The sequence below is a fragment of the Lytechinus variegatus genome, chromosome 17 (assembly GCF_018143015.1).
Source record: "Lytechinus variegatus isolate NC3 chromosome 17, Lvar_3.0, whole genome shotgun sequence".
Classification (NCBI taxonomy): domain Eukaryota; kingdom Metazoa; phylum Echinodermata; class Echinoidea; order Temnopleuroida; family Toxopneustidae; genus Lytechinus; species Lytechinus variegatus.
Window position 1 is genome coordinate 29,449,441 of NC_054756.1, and position 25,107 is coordinate 29,474,547.

Here is a 25,107-nt window from a genome sequence, read left to right on the forward strand (position 1 = left end):
GGGGGGGTGGGGGAGGAGTCCTCAAGGGGGATTCATTTCTACCCCAGTAGAGCGTTTCATCAACATTTGTTACCTGGCAACTTTTCCTGACTTTGATTGGCTGAGAAACTATGTTCATATGGAAAATGTCGGAAACTACCATACTCTGTCTGAGAGAAACACCAAGACGGGTAATTCTATGTCCCAAACCATCATTGAATACCTCATTAATTTGAAAAAAAAAAGAATGAATCATCATCAAGATCAGGGGCCCGTTGTAGGAAGAGTTGAGCTCAATTGCAACTCAAAAAATCTTGCGCAACTTAATTTTCAGTCAATGAAGCACCCTTATTCAGGACTTGAGCTTGATATTTTGACTTGCGTTTAAACGAAACTCTTTTTCTGCAATGTGCCCCTGGGGTTCAGAAACACTCTTTGGAAGTTTGGAGGAAAAAAAATAGTACTGCAATTTATTCGAAGCATCCGCTGGAAAAATGATTGAGTTGAGGTGTGCACAGGGTTTAACTACTTCTACACTTCAATGTCAAGTCTTCATTACCTAAGAGTATACAACTAAATTCTCAATAACTAAAGGTTGTTTTCCACCAATAGGGTTGACAGCTATGTAATACATCTGACTCTCTGGCTCGTAAGGAACCTTAAAATGTAATGACACCGATAGAGCTTCTAAATCGGAATCCTCCTCTTCACATTTTAATAATTTCACTTCACAAAATATTGGATAATCTTCTCCCCTATCGACGATCTTAAACTCGTAGCAGTCGTTTCGTGGTAAATGTCCACTTGTTCGTAAATCATACAACGAGGCGTGTTGCATGTTGATTTCGGATAACTCTATGAAACCGTCTGGTCTGACGACTAGCTGAACGCCTTGGACTTTATCCGGTGCTGGCGGGTTGACGCCGGATGACCGGATAATGACCCGAGCCGCTTCTCCTTTAACCACTTTTTGTGAGTCTCTGCTTAAGAATTGGAATTTTCCTTCAACAACGACAGTTTTTCCTTTAGCTTGTAATTCTGCTTGGTATGGTATCTTAGAAACTATCCAACTCGCTTCTCCTTCTAAAACTGCTTGCTCAGCTCCAAGAAATACCAATGAAACATCATCCATTAAAACCGGTTGCCACAAATTCCGATTCCAGAGCATGGTTTCCGGATCAATTGGTGCCGGTTGTTGACCGTTTACACTTTTTATACTCTCCATGAAATTTTCTGGTAAATTATAGTGTACCCGTTTCGGATCCATGTTCTTTCTGAAGTGAACCAGATCCGGCAGAGGCATGATGTCGTAAACATCGGTCCAAACAGTAAGCGAGAACCGCGAAGTCAGACTGAGAAGAAACCGAAGTTGCCGTATAGATTTGCGTGCATAAATCGCCCGGACAGCAAATGAAACCGGCTGTTTGGCTCCCGCGCATGTCTTTGCCATTTCTATCACGTTATACCAAGAATACCGGATCTGAGGTGCATCCGGACTCCAGGTAGTCGCCCATCCGAGCAAGAGCGTTGAACTGGGAAAGTTACTCTGTACCAAACCAATAAACTGATTCGGATCAACCGGCACCTCGGCTAAATTCGGACCCGGTAATACATCTGCATGCAACCAAACCGGCGCATGAAGCTGGCTCTTCATGCCATTCAACTGAGGTAGGGCTATCCGAGCGGTTTCTATATCCGGAAAATTCAATTGGATGCCTTTATTCGAATATCTGGATAAGAAATAAAGATAGCGTTGCAGAGGTACGCTATCCTCGTTGAGTTTTGTAGGAATTGGAGCAATAAGGACCGATCCGTTGTTTTTCTTTTTGGTGTCACTCCATTTAACTCGAACATCTGCTTCAACCATCATTAACATGTAATCTACAAAGAAAAGAAATTGCGAAGTAGTAAGACACAGAGAAAGAGACGGACAGTAACAAGTTAATTTGTAAATACATTCATAAATATGATTTTGGCATCCACATCGCCTTTCCATAGTGGGTCTAATATGATCCCCCATATGGAATTAAAAAAATAGTCTTGCTCTCAAAGTGCTTATAGTATAAAAAGAGGGCATCCAGCATATATAACTTTTTTATCATAATAAATATCATAATACTTCATCATAATAAATATCTTCTTCGCCAACGTCACTATGTTAATCAACATCTTAGGGCCCAATCTTACCCTCATTCCAGTGGTAATTATCATCATCATTATCATCATACATTAGGATGAAGCAAGGGAAACTGTTATTGTTAACATCAAATGTTATTGTAGTAGTAGTAGTAGGAGTAGGAGTAGTAGGTAGTAGTAGTAGTAGTAGTAGTAGTAGTAGTAGTAGTAGTAGTAGTAGTAGTAGTAGTAGGTAGTAGAAGTAGTAGTAGTAGTAGTAGTAGTAGTAGTAGTAGTAGTAGTAGTAGTAGTAGTAGTAGTAGTAGTAGTAGTAGTAGTAGTAGTAGTAGTAGTAGCAGTAGCATAGTAGTAGTAGTAGTATAGTAGTAGTAGTAGTAGTAGTAGAAGTGGTAGTAGTAGTAGTAGAAGTAGTAGTAGTAGTAGTAGTAGTAGTAGTAGTAGTAGTAGTAGTAGTAGTGGTGGTGGTGGTGGTGGTGGTGGTGGTGGTGGTATCAAACATTTTCAAGTACCTTGCATGGCTAGAAATAATAGACTTCTGCTGTTAACAGCACTCGACCATGTAATCTCCATACCATCGACATACATGGTCAGGAAATAGCCTAGGAGTGTGTCCCCCGTATGGAGTTTCGGCGTATCCTCCATCGTCTCAACAGATGGCGGCAGTCTGGATTTATCTAAAAGAGAAATTGAATTTAAGAAACAATTATGAGTGAAGAAACTGTCCGCTCCAGACCCCAAGATAATGGGATTTTAAAGTGGATTAGATTAAAATTGGGAAGTTGCCTTGGGTGAAGCATGTAAGGCTATACATCGAAAGGAACGAAAATACATATTCTGGCCAGTGTTCTGTAGTCTACTTTGATAACTTAAAATGATTAAAGCCTTATCTCACTACATCGTCTCTACAACGACAGTCACGGGGACACAGGACTTGCAATAGTCTGCGACTAGTTTGTGACTTCAGATTTGGCCAGTTGCGGAGACGTCTCCGCGATGTCGCTGAGAATTCTCAATCAGTTTGCTGAAACGTCGCACAAACGTCTTTGTGGTAAAAAAAAATAGGGAAAGCCAAAAATATCATCATCTTGTTGTCATTGCAATTTTCTTAAAATGTGTCTTTGCTCTATCCCCATGATTTAATAGTGAAGAAAACTGTTTTAGTTAATTATTCCAAAACATTTATAAATTAATATAGCACCAAAATGTGCTGATAAGTTGAACCTCTAATTTAGTTGAGTGTTACACTTGGCTATCCGTAATTAAACCATACCTTTATACCAAGTACCAGAATTTTTAACTCCTTTATCATGGTAATACTTCCACTTCTAAATGGCAGCAATGGTCAATTTCAATTGGAGCTTCAGAGTAAACATATTGACATGATTGGGTTAATTGTGGTCAACCCTGCCCTTTAAATACCGCAGGTCAAGTTTACCCTCATACCGAGGCTAATATCCTACACAATTACATACTCTAATGAGAAGCTCATTAAAATTATTTTATAGTCAGTGCGACTCGTTTGTCAATCAAAGGGGGAAGTCAAGTAAAATTGCGTTTTAATAAAAGTAGCATAGATAATTGAGAAACAGCATACGGATAATAATAGCAATACACAGTTCTTGTATAGCGCATATGAATAATGTCTCTATGCGCTGCAGCTTCCAAAGGACTTGGATATTATTACCCCAGCTGTAGTTTGGCAGCCGTAAGACTACAGCGCACACGCATTTCAAGGAATAAATTCCTGCCAGGTACCCATTCACCTCACCTGGGTTGAGTGCAGCACAATGTGGATAAATTTCTTGCCGAAGGAAATAACGCCATGGCGGGATTCGAACCCACGACCTTCTGTTTCAAAGTCAGAAGACTAATCCACTGGATGACGGCTACATTGTGTAACGTAAGATAACAAACAATGACTTATGAACTTTGAAGGTTTGCTTTTACGACGCCATTAACGACATTTTATTCATTTATTTATTCACTTAATTATTTATTTATTTATTTATCTAGTTATTTATTTATATATTTATTCATTCATTCATCATTTACTATTTATTTATTCATTCATTCATCCATTCATTCAATTAATTATTTATTTATTTATTCATTTATTTATCCATTTAGTCATATTCATTAATTTATATTTTTATTCATTTATTTATTTATCATTTATTTATCTATTTATTCATTTTTATTTTTTTAATTTGTTTGTTTTATTTTATACTGCAGGCCGGGTTGGCCTATTCAGTTTAAAAACTTCTTTACAAAGGCTTCCTGCAGTTAAACAAAAAAATCAACATAAAAAGGGCATGCATTTAAACGGTGTTAGTAATATCAACCCTTTCTAAGAAAAAAAAAATCTTGATCAATTAATGTCGCTGCATGAGATATATCTCCAAGTATAATGGCAAAAAATATATATTAATACATCACAAACCATTGACTGAGAAACCTAATGTTGATGGACGTTATAATGAATTTTATTTATTTCAAAACCATATTGTCTTGCCAAAGAGCGCAGTATACCAAGACGAGAATCGAACCCCGAAGCTTGTGATCTTTAGAGCTTACCTCGAAATTCTTTGTCGAACTCATCCTCCGGGGGATTGAAGAACATATCTGCAAAAAAAAAATCATACGGAAATAACGAAATCCAGCTCAAAAGGGTAACGCATTAGATTTTACATCATCATACATTCCATTAGAGCCAATGTCACTGCAAGACTTGTGAATAATGGTGCCAAAAGAAACCAAGACAAGTGTTTGGCGTCATCAACAGTGGTTAACATCTAATTAGACTTTATTCTGATTTTATTTCATTTCTTTCTTCCACATCTCTCTAGAAAAGCTAGGATGAGTGTATTTCACTCCCCAAAAGGAGTGACTATGTTAAGGATTAATCAATTTTGAGTGGATTTAGAGTGGACATGATGAAAAGGACGAACAATTCACACAAAATAATGTCACTTGTTAAAAAGTGAAATTAATCAACAACAACAAGAGAGAGAGAGAGAGATGAAGGGAGTCTCTCTTAATAATTAGCGATATTTTAATTCAGTTCCTCAAATAAGTGAATCATTTACTTGATTTTTCTTCGAGTATTGCAAATAATCAAACTTCAGTATACGCCTCCTAAAACCCCAAATCACTAAAAATTCGATATTTTTGGGGCATTAAATGAGTATCTAACACACTATAGGCCTCAAGTTTTGCTTGATCATATACATGTGAAGAGTGTATATCTTTTAAAGTTGACTCGTGTATGAGGCATAATTGGTTCGTTTGGTCGGGGCGGTACTGCGGCTGATGCTTGCCAAATACAATTAAGCAAAGACTCCCCCCCCAAAAAAAAAAAAAAAAAAAGACGAAAAATTTGATGAACCTGTGATATGGAACTATATTAATGTCTTATTTTTTCACCGGAAAACGGTCCCACCTTTTGAAACGCCCCCTCTGACAAATCAGGGGCGGATTTTCATTCTTCATTATTTTGGGGTATTCATTTTATGACATTTAGGAGGAGGTGGAAGTTTGCTATTTTTTCGGGAGGTGAAGTACCCTTCTTATGTGAGTGATGGCCTTTTTGTTGGGGGGGGGGGGCTTGTCCAAAATATCCGACAAAATTCGCTCCCCGCAAACTTCCATCCCTACATCCGCACCCGGGAACAATTTTAGTTATCAATCAGTTTTCTTTTTTAATAGTTTGTTTGTTTTATAAGATAATTCAAACATCAAACTAATATGTTTATAATGTTGACTTAACCTTTTAGTTTTGAGTGCCTGCGCAAACTCGCATTGGGTATTATGATGTATTACTATTAGTTCAGGTACAACATTCACAGCGCCATATGTGGGTATATGATGCATCATAATAAAGTATAATGATCATAATTGATATTCACTCAACCTAAGAACGTAGGCAAGCATTACATGATTCAGTGAAAAAACATGACTCTGTCATCTGTCATCAAGATTGGACCAAAGTTGGCCTGATATCTAACGACAATTATACTTCAGATTAAGGTACACTCTAAGTTTTATGGATTTGATCTAAATCCAGATTGACTGTGGAATTGGCAATTTTTGGGATTAAATAGAGTGAAAATACATATCTGTATATCTACTTTCAATTTCACTTATTGTAGGACCTGTTCACATCTATCTAATGAGGGTACAAAACAATATTTAAATACAATATATTCTGCTTTTCTGATTCAAATAATTTTGTTAGCATGGCTGGAATGGTACAGTTCCATCACTGGCATACAGATGGGAAGATGGGGCATGGGGACCAAGGATCTCTCAATTTTTACGACCAAGAAAAAGAAAGAGAGGAAAGGAAAGGAAAAGGAGTAAATATATAAAATTTTCATATGAATATTAAGTTAAAATCTATCATGAAATTAGAATTTTGTATGAAAAAGTTAAAGTAATTTTGCCCCATATTGTCTGGCCTCTCCAAATTTTGGCTCATGCTCTACTGTCTATATAATAAGAACGGTTAATTAATACTATACCCCTATGTTGGCTCTTGCCCTGCTAAAACACACGAAACGATGTTATAAAACACAAATAGAAAACAGAAAAAAAAATCAATGAAGAAATAATGCAACTACAACATGGATTCGAATCGACTGGAATGAAAAGAGGAGGAATAATCAATCAAAGCCATGGACGGAAATCCCAGGGGGACAGGGGGACGTGAGCCCCCTACTCAAAATAGTAGGGGGCACGATATCAAATGTCCCCCCCTTCTATATGTGGTCTTTTATGATGGTAAGAAATACATCATTCAAAATCGAAATAAAAACATGTATTCTAGGACGAGATGACCTTACTTTGGGGTGATAACCTTTTTTTTTGCTTGTAAAATTTTCCAGTCTCTTGTACCCCTACCTTATGGGAGAGATATCCGCCCCTGATCAAAGCATTAAAAAAAAATCATCGCGAAAAAATATCGGAAAATGATAAATTGACAGTGTCTTGACTACAGTGAATAAGCATGATGTGTAAAATTAGATGGATGGTGATCTTACAGTTAGTAGGAAATGTTCTCATATGTATATATATATACAGTGCGTATCAAAAAAAGTTGACACTTTGAAAAAGTCCTGGGAATTAAAAAAATACACAACACGTGGGTAATTTTTTCACATATAATCTTTGGTTTGCGTCTCATCTATCCAATGAAAGTAAAAGTTTTGTCAGAATGTTACACTTGAGTGAGCACTGTCCATTTCTGTAAAGCTCGCAGAAATCTGTTTGCGCAGAAATATTCGTTTTCATGCTGTGTCAAGTCGAAAGGACGAAATCAAACTGACACTACGAAAGATTTATCATACATTTCCCTTGCACTATTAGTCAATTGGAATAAAACGGATACATTCAAGCATTTTGTGACAATTTTGCCACCCAAATTGAAATTTCAACACTCAATAAGCACAACCTTTACCCTATTTGTGCCAGCTGGATCTGAGGACATAACTGAATCTGAACAAAAGTTTATATCAGCCATCTCCAGCATATTTTCACTAAGTTTATATCATTGAAAGTTGGTTTACATTTATTTTTTCATGTAATACTTGTTTCTCCACACTTTTCCCAAGCTTAGCAATGATTAACAAAATGAAAATCAAGCTTAAGCCATTCCATGTACAGCTTAGTGTAAAGCTAATATCGTCACTAAGGCCTCGGTGTGTGGGGGAGTGGGGTGGGGCAAAATGCACTCTTCGAAGTGTTTTGGGCAAGGAAACAAGTCAAACAATGTAGAAGATATCTTCAAATCAATTTTACTAGCTAAATTCAATGTGTTCTTCATGATTAAGGTGTACTTTTATTCGCATAACTATTTCAAATTTCTGCGCAAATCATTTTTCACTAACTTTTCAAAAGTAAGTGGTGCTCACTCAAGCGGAAATATTTTTCGATAGTTATATCGTCATTTGCTTTAATGGATCTGTACCAATGTTAAAATGTGGAACAATCTTCAGGATATTACAAATGTATAATTTTAAAGGATTTTTTCAAAGTGTAAACTTTTTTTTGATACGCACTGTATATCTTGCACTACAATAAGGTATGGACTTTCCTCGGAGGGGGACATGAACCCCATGCCCCCCCCCCCATGATCCGTGTTGTTTGTCGAGCATATAACCCCTTTTCATCTTAAATAAGCAACAATCAAAATGTTAATGTTTAAGTGTGTTAAGAACAATGAAAACAGAGCTGTTAGATTTATGTGAGATGAGACCAGCTCAAGTTATAATAAAGACATTGGTTAAATTTATGCAGAGGTCCTGTTTAAAAATAATCATAGACGCAATGTTCTATATTCGTATTGCTCCATTATGGTTTAAAGAAAACGCCCAGGAAGAAAAAGAAAATATGCAGAAAACTTCAAGATGTCTGTAACTGAAAAATCATTGAAGTCATTTGCTCGGAGTCCATATTATAATACATAATAATTCAAACTGTGATGTTTCTAGTCACTTGTATTTGACATTTTTTTAAGCACACAATATTGATTTTGAGTTGTATTTTTTCATGTTTACATAACCTTGGACCATTCTGCTCAGATTTTAGATCAAATAAATGTTAACCAATATCCTTAATATTTTCTTTAATTTTAAAATCCATACCTGCAATTCGCCCTGCGTCTCTCTCTGATCAGATTAGAATACAAGAAATTAACACGATTAAATAAATAGTATGATCATTATGATATTGCACATCATGTCCAATAAATTAACATATCAATCACACTTCAATTTTGATTCTCGTAATCACCTATCGATCTCGTATACACAGCAACCCTCTGCGCTCTAAAAAATATTGGGTAAAAATGATCTATGAGGGTAATTATGTGTACAAACAACATTGGACATCTCTTTTGGGCATTTTTATTTATCCAGTGTGATGAAAATTTCGGCCATTGTAAAGTAATTGCTGCTTATTTTTTTCAACCTTACTGGACAATTTGCTCTCGCATTGGGTAAAATATTGCCCCATATTGGTTGGACACATAATTACCCTCGCGCTGGATAAAATTTTACCAAATATTGTTTACAGTCTGCATAGTGTTGTAAGGTGTAGGGTCCTACATAGAGGATCGCCCAAGTCATTTTACTCCGGTGTCATTTTTTTTGGGGGGAGGTGTTTGTTTAACACCGGCAAGACAGATGGGTGTTATCATTATTGGTTGTTCCTTTAACACTGTTTGGTTTTATGTTAAATCTCTAGGGATTATACTTCAGGGTATTATTTGATAGGGACACCAACTGTCAACTAACACCAAAGAGTTAATATCGGAGTGAAACGACCCGTTTGGTCCTACACCGATCAACACCAAAGTACACTGTACAAAATATAGGGTAATATCTTAACCAGCATGCGGTAATTATGTGTCCAACCAAATTGGTGCAATATTTTATTCAATGTGGGAAGAATATTGTCCAGTAAGGTTAAAATAAACAAAAATAAGCAGCAATTACTTTAGAATGGGCAATCATACTGGATAAATAAAAATGCCCAAAAGAAATGCCCAATGTTGGTTGGACATACAATTACCCTCATGGAGCATTTTTACCCAATATTTTTAGAGTGTATTCGCTGTATACAGTTAAGAGCATGCAGCGCCATTTATATCTTTCGTGGTAATCACTATCTTTTCATTTATTTAATAATTTATGTCATCATGATATTCCAATTTCTATTTATTTCATCATTTCAATAATTCAAAAACACATAATTATATACCCACTGTAGAAGAGAAGTAAAGGGCTAGACTCGGGCGTCATTAAATCAGTATACGACACGTGCGGTATTATAATAGCTTTATTCTTTAACATGTCAGTAGAATTTTAATTATCGATAACTTGATAGCTGAAACTCAGCAGATGTTACCACTCATATTTGCTCGTTCTATCATCACCATGGAAATGGGATAAGACATGCGAGTATATTTGTTTTAGAGATAAATAATTAATCGTATTTTTAAACGACTCAGTCTAATCCGTTTTCGTTTGCCCATTACGAATGTAAATTAATAATAAATAAGCAATTTGTATTATTTGCGTGCTTGAAATACAGTATGTCCGCGGTTTGAGAAGAAAAAAATGTGATTTACTTTTTTGTCCCATCCCCTCCCCTCTCTCCCCTTCCCTCTCTCTCTCACACACACACTTACAAAGACTCACAAACCCCACCCTCGCACACCCACACACACTCCCCCTATCTCTCCCTCGGCTCCCTTACCCCCCCCCCCCGTCTCTCTAAAGCTCTCGGGCTCTCTCGCGCACACACACAGATTCACTAACCCCACCCTTGCACACGTACACACACTCCCCCTATCTCTCCCTCGGCTCCCTTAACCCCCCCCCCCCCCGTCTATCTAAAGCTCTCGGGCTCTCTCGCACACACAGACAGACTCACCAACCCCACCCTCGCACACGTACACACACGCCCCCCTTCTCTACCTCACCCCCACCCTTCTCTCTCCTCTCCTCTCTCTCCCCCTCTCTTCCCAAGTTCTCCCGTCTCCCTTCTCCAGCCGCACACGTCCCATTCCCTCGCCCTCTATGAGTGGCAATGACCTTTTAAAATGCCAGATGTTCTAAGGTGAAAGGTCAACTGCGTTTCGTGTTTTCGTTTCCTACCAACTGAAAAGAAAAGCAGCCTCCATCTCCACGATGATACAATATTGATGCTTTTTGTTTCATATTTGATTTCTCACTTTCACAAACTGTTGTACTGTTTACATGACCTGGAAAAATCATGACGGTAGAAATAAGAATCACGCCATGGATATCCAATATTTGATAGCTAGGAGAAACAGCACTCATTTATTTTAGTGATTTCATCAAAATCAGATGTAACATACGCCTATAAGTGAGTTGAAATCGATAGCAATAAATGATATTCAACCTCGACGCAGCAGTTATCCTACATAGACTGTGACAGTCTCGACTTCTCCCCTTTTCTTTTATTTAAATTGTCTTTTTTGAAATAACATTCTTGTTCATGACCATATTTATGCGAAGTGGATTATATTACTTACTATTGAATTATTCATATCATTCATGATCACCAACACCACAATCATCATTCATCAACAGCATTCACTCTAAAAATAAGGATTACCCAACATTGGGTAAAATGGGAACATGCATGTTGGTTGGGTAAAAAGATACGCAAGATTTTGTAAATTTTACGCAATGATGCGTTGAAATAGCCCAATATGGGGTAAAAAACGGCAAACATGCATGTTCCCTTGTTACCCAATTTTGGGTAAAATCTTACTCAGTGTTTTTAGAGTGTTGTCATCATCAACATCATCATTACCACCACCACCACCACAAACATCACTATCACCACCACTACCAACTATCATCGCCATCTGTATCTTCATCCACCAAAAAAAAACATTATTTCATTTCATTTCGTTTATTTCCATTTTCAACAATTACAGTTTCTTTTGTACATGTTGACATATATAAATAACAAAACATATTTCTGCTAAAAGCGGAGCTTGTAGAGTGCAGCCTCCTAATAAATATTCTTGCAGTTGTTTAGCATATAAAAATTAAAATAACAACTTGAGCATGAACCAGTTAAATTAAAAGGAAATAGGGGAAATTAAAATAGAAAAGGAAATAAGAAAAAGAGAGATTAAAGGTCTCCAGAATCCAGCCCCAGACGGACCTCGCCGATCAACAGGGAAATGAAAGAGATGTAAAAGTGTACGTGACATGATAAACATGTTTGATTTTTAAAAAAAATACAAGAGGTTGAGTGATGATTATTAACATATAGTCTTTACGAAGTTGTACTTTTGATCTTTCTGCATGCATTGAACATATTAATAATGTACATTAATATTATATCCCATGAGGTAATTCGTTTGTCTGTTCATGCGATTTAATTATCATATTATGAAATCATGTACCAAATGTATTATCGTAGCTCGGTTAGTCCATCAATGCAAAAGAAAAAAAATAAATGAAACTTTAGTTTGGTGTTAAAATAGGCCTAATGTATCTTTATGCATCTCTGTGAGCAGAGTGAAAACTTAATACTTTGAGTTTGAAGTGGAAGTGAAATATAGGCTTATAAGATGTGCACACTTATATTTATGGAAAGTATCTGCTTATTATGCAGTCCTTAAATTCAGTAACTCCATCGATAGAAGACCAGAAACAAACACAAAACTGTAAATCGGGTATACCAGCCGTAATTTACTTTATGAATATACACTATTCAATATGCCATTCACATGGACTTTATCTTGAGACAATACAAACATCAACAACAATGTAATTATATTGCAGTTCTGTTCAACTGTTATGAAATCATATCACCATCGCAATCATGTCCGCTTTGAAATATTTGCTTATATATGTGCCTATATTATGTCGAATTAAAAATATGCCCATTATCCTCAACACCAATATCGGATATACCTCAACTGCTCATTTTAAAATTTCGAAAGAGATACTTTGTTTTGAAGATGATTTCAAGAATAAGATATAGGCCTAACATTGTAATGTAAAACCAGGAAACTAAACTAGTTCCTCTGTAAACTGTATTCCGCATAAGGTCGCCTGACTATCATTCAGTCAATAAAAGTCTATTTGATCTCGAGATATAACTTACAGCACATAGTAAACAGCCACTTGTAACTATAGTATACATCAGTTGTATATGTATAATCCGTGTATATTGTGTTTGGTGATCATTATGCTATTATGTACGTATAAAGACAGTACTCCGGCAGTAGCCGTCGGGGTAATATAGTATGCATTCTAAATCTAAATTATTATCATTGAAAAATAAATCCACATTCTTTTAGCATAAATTTGTAATCATTATAATAATTACAATTATCCCTGTAAAATATAGCTTTAAGGTGGATCATACGCCATATATAGGCCTATTAAAAAGGTTCAAGCTAATGAGCAGCACGTACATGGAAAAGCATAGATAGGTCTATTCTGCGGCTGGTCTAATTAATAATCAAAGTAACAAAATTTTATTTCTCATCTTGAAGGTTAAGATAAGTTGCTTAAAAGTTGGGTCATGTCATGGTCGTATAAGAACGTATTATATTTGTTTGTTTTCATCATTATCCTTAGAATTAGGCCTATTATGATATCATCATCATCATACATGGTCATCCTGCTCCTCATCACCATCATCACCACCATCACCATCATTATCATCATCATCACCACCATCACCATCATCATCATCATCATCATCACTATCATCATGCATTATCATCATCACTATCATCATCATCATCACCATCATCATCACCACCATCATCATCATCATCCACATCATCATCATCACTATCATCATGCATTATCATCATCACTATCATCATCATCATAATCATCATCAACCTCACCATCATCATCACTATCATCATCACCATCATCATCATCAACTGCTTCATCATCATCACTACCATCATCACCATCACCACCACCATCATGACCATTACTACCATCAATATACAGATGTACCCTCACAGATCATAGAGAAAAATAAAGTTTAACTCCCAACTCCCTGATTCCAGGCGCTCCCTACAATACATGCAAAGAAAAATATATCAACATGATCAATACACTTACGGAAGCCTGGCATGTCTGCATAATTCCGTCTTGTTGAGTTGATAGCTTTTTTCCTGATATTCAAAACGAAATATATCGTGGTCAGGGTCAGGGCTGAAACCATGACCAGCCTCCAATGAGTATTTAGAACCCTCTTAACCCGCAGCATCTTCCGGCGTAGGAACCTCATCTGTGACTGCCGGCCAGGACGCGGGCAACTACCGCTGCTCCTACTCCATACAAGAACAGGCATGGTATTGGGCGAATTTGGCATTGGTCGATCTTCGCAGAATTTCTTCGATTCGATACAAGGGATGCTATAAAAGGGAGGCGGATTAGTATATACCACAGAAAGGATGAACACACACTTGTTGATTGTGAGGGAGTTCTTTTGAAGAGCCAGATCGATTTGGTATTGATTATTATTTCACAAAGTTAACGTCCCGACAAGCAAGTAGCTGTAGCAGGTAGCAGCCGCTGTTACTGCACGTCTATACCAGGGGGATAAAAATAACATGTATCGGAGATTTTGTTTAGCTGAGCATGGCTGCCAACTCTTAAACTGACTTGAATTTTGAATTGAATCATTAATTTTATTCGCATCCACAAGTGTGGAAATTTGTTCTTCACTGGATATTCAAACTTGCAATGCACAAAAGATTGAAATTTGAGCCTGGGTGACTGAAACTAGAACAGAAGGGGCGAATGTGCCAATGTGAGAACAAAAAATCGCAGGTTGATATTATATGATAGCTTCAAATGCTCCCCCCCCCCTTTATCTTGTATGGGAAAAAATCACAATTGTTGGTGAGTGCTTACGGTAATTCTTTTCCATACGCAATTCTTAATTTCGTGTTTGTTTGTTTGTTTTGGAAGGGAGAGGGGCACGTACGTCTACCTCTCTGTGCCCACCTTCTTACACACACACATATACACGCACACACATTTCATGATATCTACAAATGTATCTTTATTGAATTTTACACATTCTGTTGTTATAAGACAGACATAAAAAGAATCAAGTTGTTTGGTTGTTGTTTTTTCCGAGGGACTTGGTTTTGTATAACGGATAGACGCCCTCTCTCGGGCAGACACTACCAGCATCGATTATGAGCCTGTGATATTAATAATTGCCATCTGCTGGTGTTTATATAATTTCATATTTACCTTGTACCGATATACCAACAAAAGTTTGTGGTTAAAATATTTGATAGACAAGAGAAAGGGTGAGAGAAAGAGGGGAGGGGGACGAGGGGGTGAGAATGATTAGAAGAGAAGGTGGATGTCTCCAAAATCTTGCCCTGGTGCGGCACGACGAAACTACTCATCAACAGTACAAGGTCTCAAAAAAACTTATATTAATATAACAGATGTTAGTGACCACCTATCCCACTTTCTCATGATTCAAAGGTTTGTAATCACCAATAATTCAATGTCATCTGGAATTGCCATGCAGCTAGTTTTGAAATTTTTTGTCAATCAAGAGAGTTGTCAAATTTGTAATAAAAAGACGAAGAAAATAGAATGAATAAGATAAAATTCAAACAATAAAAAGGTGAGTGAGTTCATTTTGTTTATTTATTTATCATTGACATCATTGACTGTCTCATTTGCATTCAAAGGGGAAGTTCACCCTGACATATAGTTTATTGCAGAAAATAGCAGATCAAATAATAAACAAATATTTCCAATGGTTTGAGAAAACAGAAAAATCCATCAAAGAATGACAAAGTTGTAAGAGTTATTCGATTTGTGGCATCATATTCGAGCAGCTTAAATCCGACATACCGTACGGTTGAAATGAATGAAATGAAATTTGCTCAGAAAGTTGAAAATTATTTTGTACCTTTAGTATAACAATAGACAAATGATTTCACATCCGGTCCTTTAAGACAAACTTTTCTTCAGGGTGAACTTCCGCTTTAATCATAAGTGAAATGTCGAGATGTCTTTAATTTCTTATTTGAAACTAACTTACTTTTTTCTCTGCATTATGCTTATTTTCGTTTTCTCTATATTGATTCCTGCAACAATTTGATATGGGATGGACCTGACCTTTACTATGGTTTGGAAAAAATAAACTCCGTTCTGAAGACAATCCCTCTCCCCCCCCCCTTCCATCTCCCTCACTCTTCATTTTCTCAACCCTGTGTTTTTTTTCAAGTTTTCATTTTGTGGTTACGTATACTAGTTTTTGACAGTCGCGCCTTTTACACACTTAAAATAAACCCCTCAAAAAAAGTTCCGCAACTCAAGTTTGAGTGCTAATAAATTTGCCATCATCATATGTAAAAGTTGTATCATTGGAAAGTATGATTATTCCTCTTTACGATCATGTGTCATTTGTAATGATAGTGTTATCATGAAATACACAGACGTGATAAATATGCAGCAATGTAAGAAATGAAATGTTGCAAAAATTCGTTGCCATGTCATGTTTGAGTTCTGCAACTCAAACTGCAAGTTTGAGTGCTAATAAGTTTCTTATTGTGCTATCATCATGTGTAAAAGTGATATCTTTAGAAAGCATGATTATTCTTCTTTACAATCATGTGTCATTTGTAATGCCAGTGTTATCATGAAATACACAGACATGATAATACGCAGCAATGTTAGACATGAAATGTTGCATACTGCGTCGTTTGCAATAGCGAATTTCCAATTGTTTCGAGGATGGACCGAGTGCATTCACTGTCACCTGCATGGTGGAAATTCTATAGAGATGGAGAATCTTGTTGGAAATCAATGCATTTTGCAACATTTCACTTCTGACTTTTCTCGATGTTCAGGGTGATTGCATATTCCATGATTACATAATCACAGCAAATGACATGTCATTGTAAAGACGAATAATTCAGCTTTCCAATGATACCAGTTTCATCTTTTATACTTCATTAACCAAAAAGATATCATCCCCAAAACCGAGTTGCAAAACTTTTTTTGAGGGGTTTATTTGGCAAAATACTGTCAACTATGTTGGGTATATTCTGGGCAATTATTATCCAATTGAGGAAATTTATTACCGAATTATTAGTGTTTATTTCCCAATTTGGGCAGATTTCAACCAATAGTTGTGAGGACAGTGTGTTGCCCAGGGTTGATTAAGAGTTGGACATTTTTTGCCCAACTTTTTTCATGAGTGCAAGCTTTTTTACCAACCTGCATAGGCGGCGGAAGCGGGGGGGGACGGGGGGGACGTGTCCCCCCCTAAATTTTAGGTGGGGGGGACGGTCCCCCCCTAAATTTTGTTTTGATAACCTTTTTTTTTTTTTTTTTTTTTTTTTTTTTTTTTTTTTTTTTTTTTTGCTTGTCAATTTTTTTTCCTGCGTCCCCCCCTAAATTCACGTGGACCCACTTGACACGTGTGTTGTCCCCCCCTAAAATTTAGGTTGATGACCTTTTTTTTTTTTTTTTTTTTTTTTTGCTTCTCAAAAATTTTTGGGGCGCTTGTCCTATTTTTTACATGTGTCCATCCCAAAATTTCAGGTGGACACCCCCTAAATTTATTGGCTTCCGCCGCCAATGCCAACCTGTCCATATAAATACCAGGCAACCTCCAGACGGCTACACTCTTTGTTGTCAGCTCCAAAAGCTCACCCGACCATATGCATCTAGCTTGTGTAGTTAAGCTCTTACGACCATATGCATCTGAATCCTGTAGTTAAGCTCTCTCGACCATAGGTATGGGTTTCTCTGTAGTTAAACTCCTACGACCATACCCTTGGAGTCTGTTAATTTCCTCCGTCGTCTGCTTATGACCAGCTACTACGTCTGTTCAGTACAGCAACCACGTCTGCTCCGTACTGCAACCACGTCTGAATTCCGTACTGCAACCACGTCTGTTCAGTACGCGACCACGTCTGAGTCCGTACTGCAACCACTGACATCTGTTCAGTACTGCAACCACGTCTGTTCAGTACCACGACCACGTCTGAGTCCGTACTGCAACCACTGACATCTGTTCAGTACTGCAACCAAGCACGTCTGATTCCGTACTGCAGCCACGTCTGTTCAGTACCGCAACCGGGAACATCTGTTCAGTACCTGAAACTACGTCTGGTTCTTCGATCATATGTATGGGTCCTTCTGCAGTCAGGCTCCCACGACCATACCCATTGGCTCTGCTCTACTTGTAGTTTTCCCCGTTGTCTGCTCCGGACCTCCGACCGTCTGCTTCCAGACCAGTAACCATCCGCTTCAGACCAACTCGTCTGCTCCGGACCATCAGCCGTCTGCTCCAGACTCCGAACCGTCCGCCTCCAGACCAACCAGACTACCAAAAGAGCAAGCCCTGGTATATTCTCTTGCTGGCATGCAAAAGACCCAACATACAAGGAAATCTAAACACAGTCGTCGCCAAGGATTCCAGGTTTCCCCGTGGAAAGACATGCGAACGATCATTTAAATCATTTCGATCGCATCCACCATGTCCACCAACTTTATTTATTGGATAGCGAATCCGAATCGATCTGCATACTTTACGTGCAATGCACCCCGTGGGCGCCGTATTTCAACGGATCATCGGCAAAGACTCACAAATATTCCAAATTACTGTACTTATGCATTAATTATACACTATCTGTTATAGTTAACCTCTGTTACAATCTTAGAACAGCTATAACTTTGGTCTCCAAAACCGGATATGCATGAATGGCATATCAAATTAAAGCATTTATTTAGATCAAACTAGTGATAACCATAATAATCAGTAAAACATCTCCAGGAAAATGTTATTCTACAAAAACGGTTCAAAACATGCATTACTTTCATGTTCCTATCTTCGTCATTATTAAAGTAGAAACATGCATGTAATATCGCCAGCTACGACAAAATCATTATAAATCAACCAAATATAATTTTCTAACACGAAATAAAACCCATTTCGTGACACAACTCCCTTATTTTTCAAAGCTCGGCCCCCGAGCGTCATTTAACAACACCAGACACTGTAGCACGTTAACAAAACGTATCCATCTGTATATCAAACTATGCATTGTGTCTTTTCTCCACAAACAAAAATGCATAAAGGAGTCAACTAATGTTCAGGTTCAATAAAACACAACAGCGTAAGTCCAAACAAAACTCTTCAAAGAATTTGGCATGAAGAATAATGTCCAACACGAGAGATACTGTTCAAGACGACTCCTTCTTCTTGAGTTCATCTGTCATTACTTCTAGCAGTTCTCCTTCCTTAGTGATGTAAAGCTCCGTGGTACGAACAAAGCTAGGTGACATCTGGCGGAATCTGAAATGTGTAGGTTGACTTGTTCAGGGTCACCTTCTCTTCTGATCTGCCGGTTCTCATTGCCTGAATTCTCTGGCGGGGGTTGACAGCCTGCTTCTCAGCATTCCTACCGATGCATTCTATCCAGTCACTGGTAGACGGCATCTCCGACACCACTTTCCTAGAAGCGTATCTTAAATCAAGCGGTGAAGGCGACCTTTCATCATAGTCCAGCTCCTCCTCTGGTTCAAGGGTAGAATTCCGACCATGCCGTGCAGACACTTCTGATCGGTCAGGTCAGGAGACTATGGACAATCTGGAACGGATGATTTAGGCATGTCCCTTTGTGGTATCCTGGACCTCTGTCTTGGTGATCGGGAACGGAAATGACGAGCCGAACTAGCATGTTCTGACCGACGTGGTGAGCGAGACTCAGAGTGACGTGGTGACCTCATAAGAGATCGACTCAGTCGAGGTCCCTTATCTTCCCGGTCCGGCGGCACAGGTTCTATTCGAACAAGACGGCATGTAGAATCTTCCTTCAGTTCTAAGGCATCCCAATATTCCAGTAGATGTCTAGAAGCCATGGAACACTTGCATGCTTCATCTTGATTAGACCTGTTGCCAAGTTTCCTGGCCGTGTAGATAGGACGTATGTCCTTGTCTTCTTCTTGCCAGTCAGCTATCTCCTGTGAGCTACGGTCAATGATGGTTTCAACCAGTTGCATCTGCTCCTGAATGTCGTCAATTTTAGGCAGCGGGTAGGCATCTTTAATCGTCTCTGCATTGGGTTGACGGTAGTCAACACACGATCTTTGGCTGCCATCTTTCTTTTTGACCAGTACGATGTTGGATGCCCATGGGTTGGTCACAGGCTCAATCAGGCCTTGAGCTAGTAGATTCTTTACTTGCTCGTCTATTTCTTTCCTCTGAGTCAGGTGATGTCTCCTCTGGGCTTGACGTATTGGTTTTGCAGTACCAGTATCTATGCCATGTTGGAAAAAACTGGTCTGTTTAAGATCCGAAGGTCCTGTAGAGAAAACATCTGTATTCTCAACCAGCAGTTCTTTTATCAATTCATGGCATTGGGCTGGCACTTCGTCAGTACTGCGAACAAAGAGGTCCTTCAAATGTTCTGGTATTTCTTTGTTAGTATTCGTCTCAGTTTGCTCGGCAAGGTTGCACATTTCCATGCTCACTTCTTCCAGCCCTGACAATGAAGCAATAACAGTGCCTGCCTTTATGATCCTTTGTTCCTTGGTTGGGTTGAAAACCCGAACATGAATTACATCTTCGTCTGCCTTCACAACAGATCTGGCGACGATGAGTCCTTTCTTGATTAGTTCTGTTGGTATTGCAGGTGGTTCTACTAATCCATCACCTAGTGACACTTCCCAGCCTGTAACTCTACCTGCTAATACCATCTCGTGTCCTGGAGGAATTGAATAATCTTCTCCCGCTACTATCCTCCTGCAGAATGATTCCCCGTTACTATCTAGGCATGGAATTATGCCATAGTTGGTCCTCAATTCCATCTTTTGGCAGTCTAACACAGCGTTGATTTTGACTAGGAAATCTAGCCCTAGAATGCCCTCATTCTTTCGACTAGCCACTGTAGCCATTGTAGTTACGACTATATCTCCAATCTGCACTTCCAACATTGACTTTCCTCTGATTCTCAATTGAGATCCATCTGCTTGTAGTACAACACTTGTCACTGGTAATAATTCTGGTCTTCTGATTTCCTCTATCTGGTCAAACACTTTCTCTCCAATGAGAGTGTTGGTAGCTCCAGTGTCGACCCGTTATTTTAATTCTTGTCCATTTACTTTGCCTTGAAGGTAAAGCCCTTTTCTCTTGGTATCTAGAGTCGCTCCGACTCTGGTTTGCTCCTCTTTTTCTTGTTCCTCTGTTCCTCTTTTCTCTTGTTCATCTAGAGTCGCTCTGACTCTGATTTGTTTATCTGTTTCTTGTTCTCTTGTTCCTTTCTTGTCTTGTCCATCTAGAGTCGTTCCGACTCTGATTTGTTCCTTTTTCTCTTTTATTTCGCTCATTTCCCTTTCGGGTGCTTGTAAAGCTTTTCTTCCTTTTATTTTCTTTGGATATGGGCAGTAGTTCTTCCAATGCCCCAATCCATTGCAGTTGAAACATCTTTGTTCCTCTTGTTGATCAATCTTTGATTTATTTGGTTCCTCTCTTTATCCTTTTGGCTCTACGCCCTTTGTTCTTGATTCCTGATATTCGGTCTTGATATTCGGTCTTGATATTTGTTTCCTTTGTCATATCTCTTTCATCTAAGGCGTCTACGACAGCCTTTACTATCTTGTCGATAGTAAGATTTCTTGGTTGCTTTTCCTCCACTGCTGCAACCTCGCACTCCTGCTCTTCCAGAGCTCGGCTGTACCTTGTAATCCGCTTTACTTCATTCCTCTGACCCTCCATTCTCAGAAAGGCCTCTGTGTTTAAAGCAGTTTCCACAGCATCATCCAATGTGCGAGGTTGAGCACGGAACAATCCCTCTCTTATTTCTGGTGTTACTATGGTATCTAAGAAATGCCCTCGGGCAAGCCGATCTTGCCCCTTTTCATCAAATTCGGGATATGCCAATCCACACAGCTCCCGTATTCTTTGTCCTAACTCCTGGAGACTTTCCTTTGGTTGGCGACGACGTTGCCTCACCTTCGCTAGGTATACCTCAGCTTTGCCTCCTAGGCCAAACCTGTTTCTGAGAGTGTATACCAACTCGTCGTATGTCAACACCACTCCAGGTTGTTGGGTCAACAACTTCACAGCAGGGCCCCTCAGACTTACAGCAAGAAACTGAACTGATTCCCTTTTTGTCCATCCGTTTACTCCAGCACAGGCCTCAAAGTGATGCAAATAATCTTCGACAGGTGTGCGTCCACCAAATCTGTCCGGTACCAGATGTGGTCGTCTGCCAATCATAGCATCAAAACTCCTACGACCATACCCATGGACTCTGTTAATTTCCTCCGTCGTCTGCTTATGACCAGCTACTACGTCTGTTCAGTACAGCAACCACGTCTGCTCCGTACTGCAACCACGTCTGAATTCCGTACTGCAACCACGTCTGTTCAGTACGCGACCACGTCTGATACCGTATACTGCGGCAACGTCTTTTCAGCACTGCAACCACGTCTGTTCAGTACCACGACCACGTCTGAGTCCGTACTGCAACCACTGACATCTGTTCAGTACTGCAACCACGTCTGTTCAGTCCCTGAAGGAAAAACCAGTAAGACCAGTAATTTGTTTTTACTGGTTTCCAGTATAATTTTACTGGTTTCCAGTATATTTTTACTGGGCCAGTTAATTTTTAACTGGACCAGTAAAAATCAACTGGAGACCAGTTCCAACAATTGCATTCCAGTTGAAGCAATTACTAATACCAGTTAAATTGTTTTTCATTAAACTGGTGTTACTGGTCCAATAAATGGTTTCCAGTAGATTTTTACTGGTTTCCAGTATATGTTTACTGGACCAGTTGATTTTCAACTGGACCAGTAAAAATGAACTGGAGACCAGTTCAAACAATTGCATTCTGTTTACTGGTCAAATAAATAATGACTTATCAAGTCATATCATTTAATCAAATTATGAAAAATGAATCTTGCAATTCAGAGAAAGTTATTATCGTTATCATGTTATCATCATTGCTAATATAAATATCACAATTATTGTTATTATGATCATCGTTGTAATAATTCTTATTACTGTTATTATTGTTATTGATATTGTAATTATTATTATTAATATCATAATTACCAATTATCATTAAAATAATTATTTCCTCTAATTATGATTAAGATAAAAGCAAGATGTATTCCTCTGATATAGTCAACTGGTCTAAAGTAATTCAATGTTTGAAATTAAACTGGTCAAGACCAGTAATACCAGTAATTCTGATGATGCTGATCACGTGGTTTACCTCATTTGCATATTTCCTGTTTTTTAAGAAAAATCAGGATTTATTATGGAATATCCTTGCAATAGCACTCATCGTTGTTTAAAAACCTTCAAAATAAGTGTGTGAACTAATTAACAATGAAAATGTGTAATTTCATACATCACATTCAAAATAACAAGAGAAAGATTAATTTACTAACCATCTTCCATCACATTTCACCGTGGCCATGGTATATAACAAACCAAATGCATGTAATGAACTGATCCAGTAAGACCAGTACAAGGACCAGTTCGACCAGTACGAGGACCAGTTCGACCAGTTAGAGGACCAGTTCGGCCAGTTAGAGGACCAGTTCGACCAGTACGAGGACCAGTTCGGCCAGTTAGAGGACCAGTGAGACCAGTGTGAAGACCAGTAACAACCACCAGAATCAAGACCAGTATAACATTCCAGTAGATCAAGACCAGTTTAATTTTTAACTGGACCAGTAAAATTTTAACTGGACCAGTATGACCAGTTAGACCAGTAAACCGTACTGTTCCAATTTCCAGAGTTACCAGTTAAAATTATACTGGTCTAACTGGTCCAGTGAAACTGGTTTTTCCTTCTGGGGTACCACGACCACGTCTGAGTCCGTACTGCAACCACTGACATCTGTTCAGTATTGCAACCACGTCTGTTCAGTACCACGACCACGTCTGAGTCCGTACTGCAACCACTGACATCTGTTCAGTATTGCAACCACGTCTGTTCAGTACCACGACCACGTCTGAGTCCGTACTGCAACCACTGACATCTGTTAAGTACTGCAACCAAGCACGTCTGATTCCGTACTGCAGCCACGTCTGTTCAGTACCGCAACCGGGAACATCTGTTCAGTACCGGAAATTACGTCTGGTTCTTCGATCATATGTATGGGTCCTTCTGCAGTCAGGCTCACACGACCATACCCATTGGCTCTGCTCTACTTGTAGTTTTCCCCGTTGTCTGCTCCGGACCTCCGACTGTCTGCTTCCAGACCAGCAACCATTCGCTTCAGACCAACCCGTCTGCTCCGGACTACCACCCGTCTGCTCCAGACTCCGAACCGTCCGCCTCCAGACCAACCAGACTACCAAAAGAGCAAGCCCTGGTATAGTCTCTTGCTGGCGTGCAAAAGACCCAACATGCAAGGAAATCTAACCACAGTCGTCGCCTAGGATTCTAGGTTTCCCCGTGGAAACATGCGAACGATCATTTAAATCATTTCGATCGCATCCACCAACTTTGTTTATTGGATAGCGAATCCGAATCGATCTGCATACTTTACGTGCAATGCACCCCGTGGGCGCCGTATTTCAACGGATCATCGGCAAAGACTCACAAATATTCCAAATTACTGTACTTATGCATTAATTATACACTATCTGTTATAGTTAACCTCTGTTACAATCTTAGAACAGCTATAACTTTGGTCTCCAAAACCGGATATGCATGAATGGCATATCAAATTAAAGCATTTATTTAGATCAAACTAGTGATAACCATAATAATCAGTAAAACATCTCCAGGAAAATGTTATTCTACAAAAACGGTTCAAAACATGCATTACTTTCATGTTCCTATCTTCGTCATTATTAAAGTAGAAACATGCATGTAATATCGCCAGCTACGACAAAATCATTATAAATCAACCAAATATAATTTTCTAACACGAAATAAAACCCATTTCGTGACACAACTCCCTTATTTTTCAAAGCTCGGCCCCCGAGCGTCATTTAACAACACCAGACACTGTAGCACGTTAACAAAACGTATCCATCTGTATATCAAACTATGCATTGTGTCTTTTCTCCACAAACAAAAATGCATAAAGGAGTCAACTAATGTTCAGGTTCAATAAAACACAACAGCGTAAGTCCAAACAAAACTCTTCAAAGAATTTGGCATGAAGAATAATGTCCAACACGAGAGATACTGTTCAAGACGACTCCTTCTTCTTGAGTTCATCTGTCATTACTTCTAGCAGTTCTCCTTCCTTAGTGATGTAAAGCTCCGTGGTAACATTGTTCTTGATGAAGTTCATGTTTGAAAATCAAGCCGGGTATGATGATCAGTGGTAGAGCGTCAGCCTCATGAACGGGAGGCCGTGGGTTCGATCTCCAAAAGATTCATGAAATAAATAAAATATAATAGGAATGGAACCTTCTGCCTTCTTGCTTGGCGCTCAGCATTCAGATTGGAGA

The 25,107-nt window shown here is 38.6% G+C and overlaps 1 protein-coding gene across 2 annotated transcripts; it reads right to left on the reverse strand.

The window, feature by feature from the left end:
• LOC121431168 lies at positions 1 to 14,234 on the reverse strand. Of its 2 annotated transcripts, XM_041628675.1 has the most exons (5): positions 13,752 to 14,234; positions 8,757 to 8,780; positions 4,690 to 4,737; positions 2,625 to 2,789; positions 1 to 1,860 (listed from the first exon to the last, which is right to left on the reverse strand). In XM_041628675.1, exons 1-5 carry the CDS (start codon positions 14,002 to 14,004, stop codon positions 539 to 541), a joined length of 1,812 nt encoding a protein of 603 aa, XP_041484609.1. In that variant the 5' UTR covers positions 14,005 to 14,234; the 3' UTR covers positions 1 to 538. The 2 variants fall into 2 exon arrangements, with proteins under 2 accessions (XP_041484609.1, XP_041484610.1); XM_041628676.1 differs by lacking the exon at positions 8,757 to 8,780.
• Between the last annotated feature and the right edge of the window lie 10,873 nt (positions 14,235 to 25,107).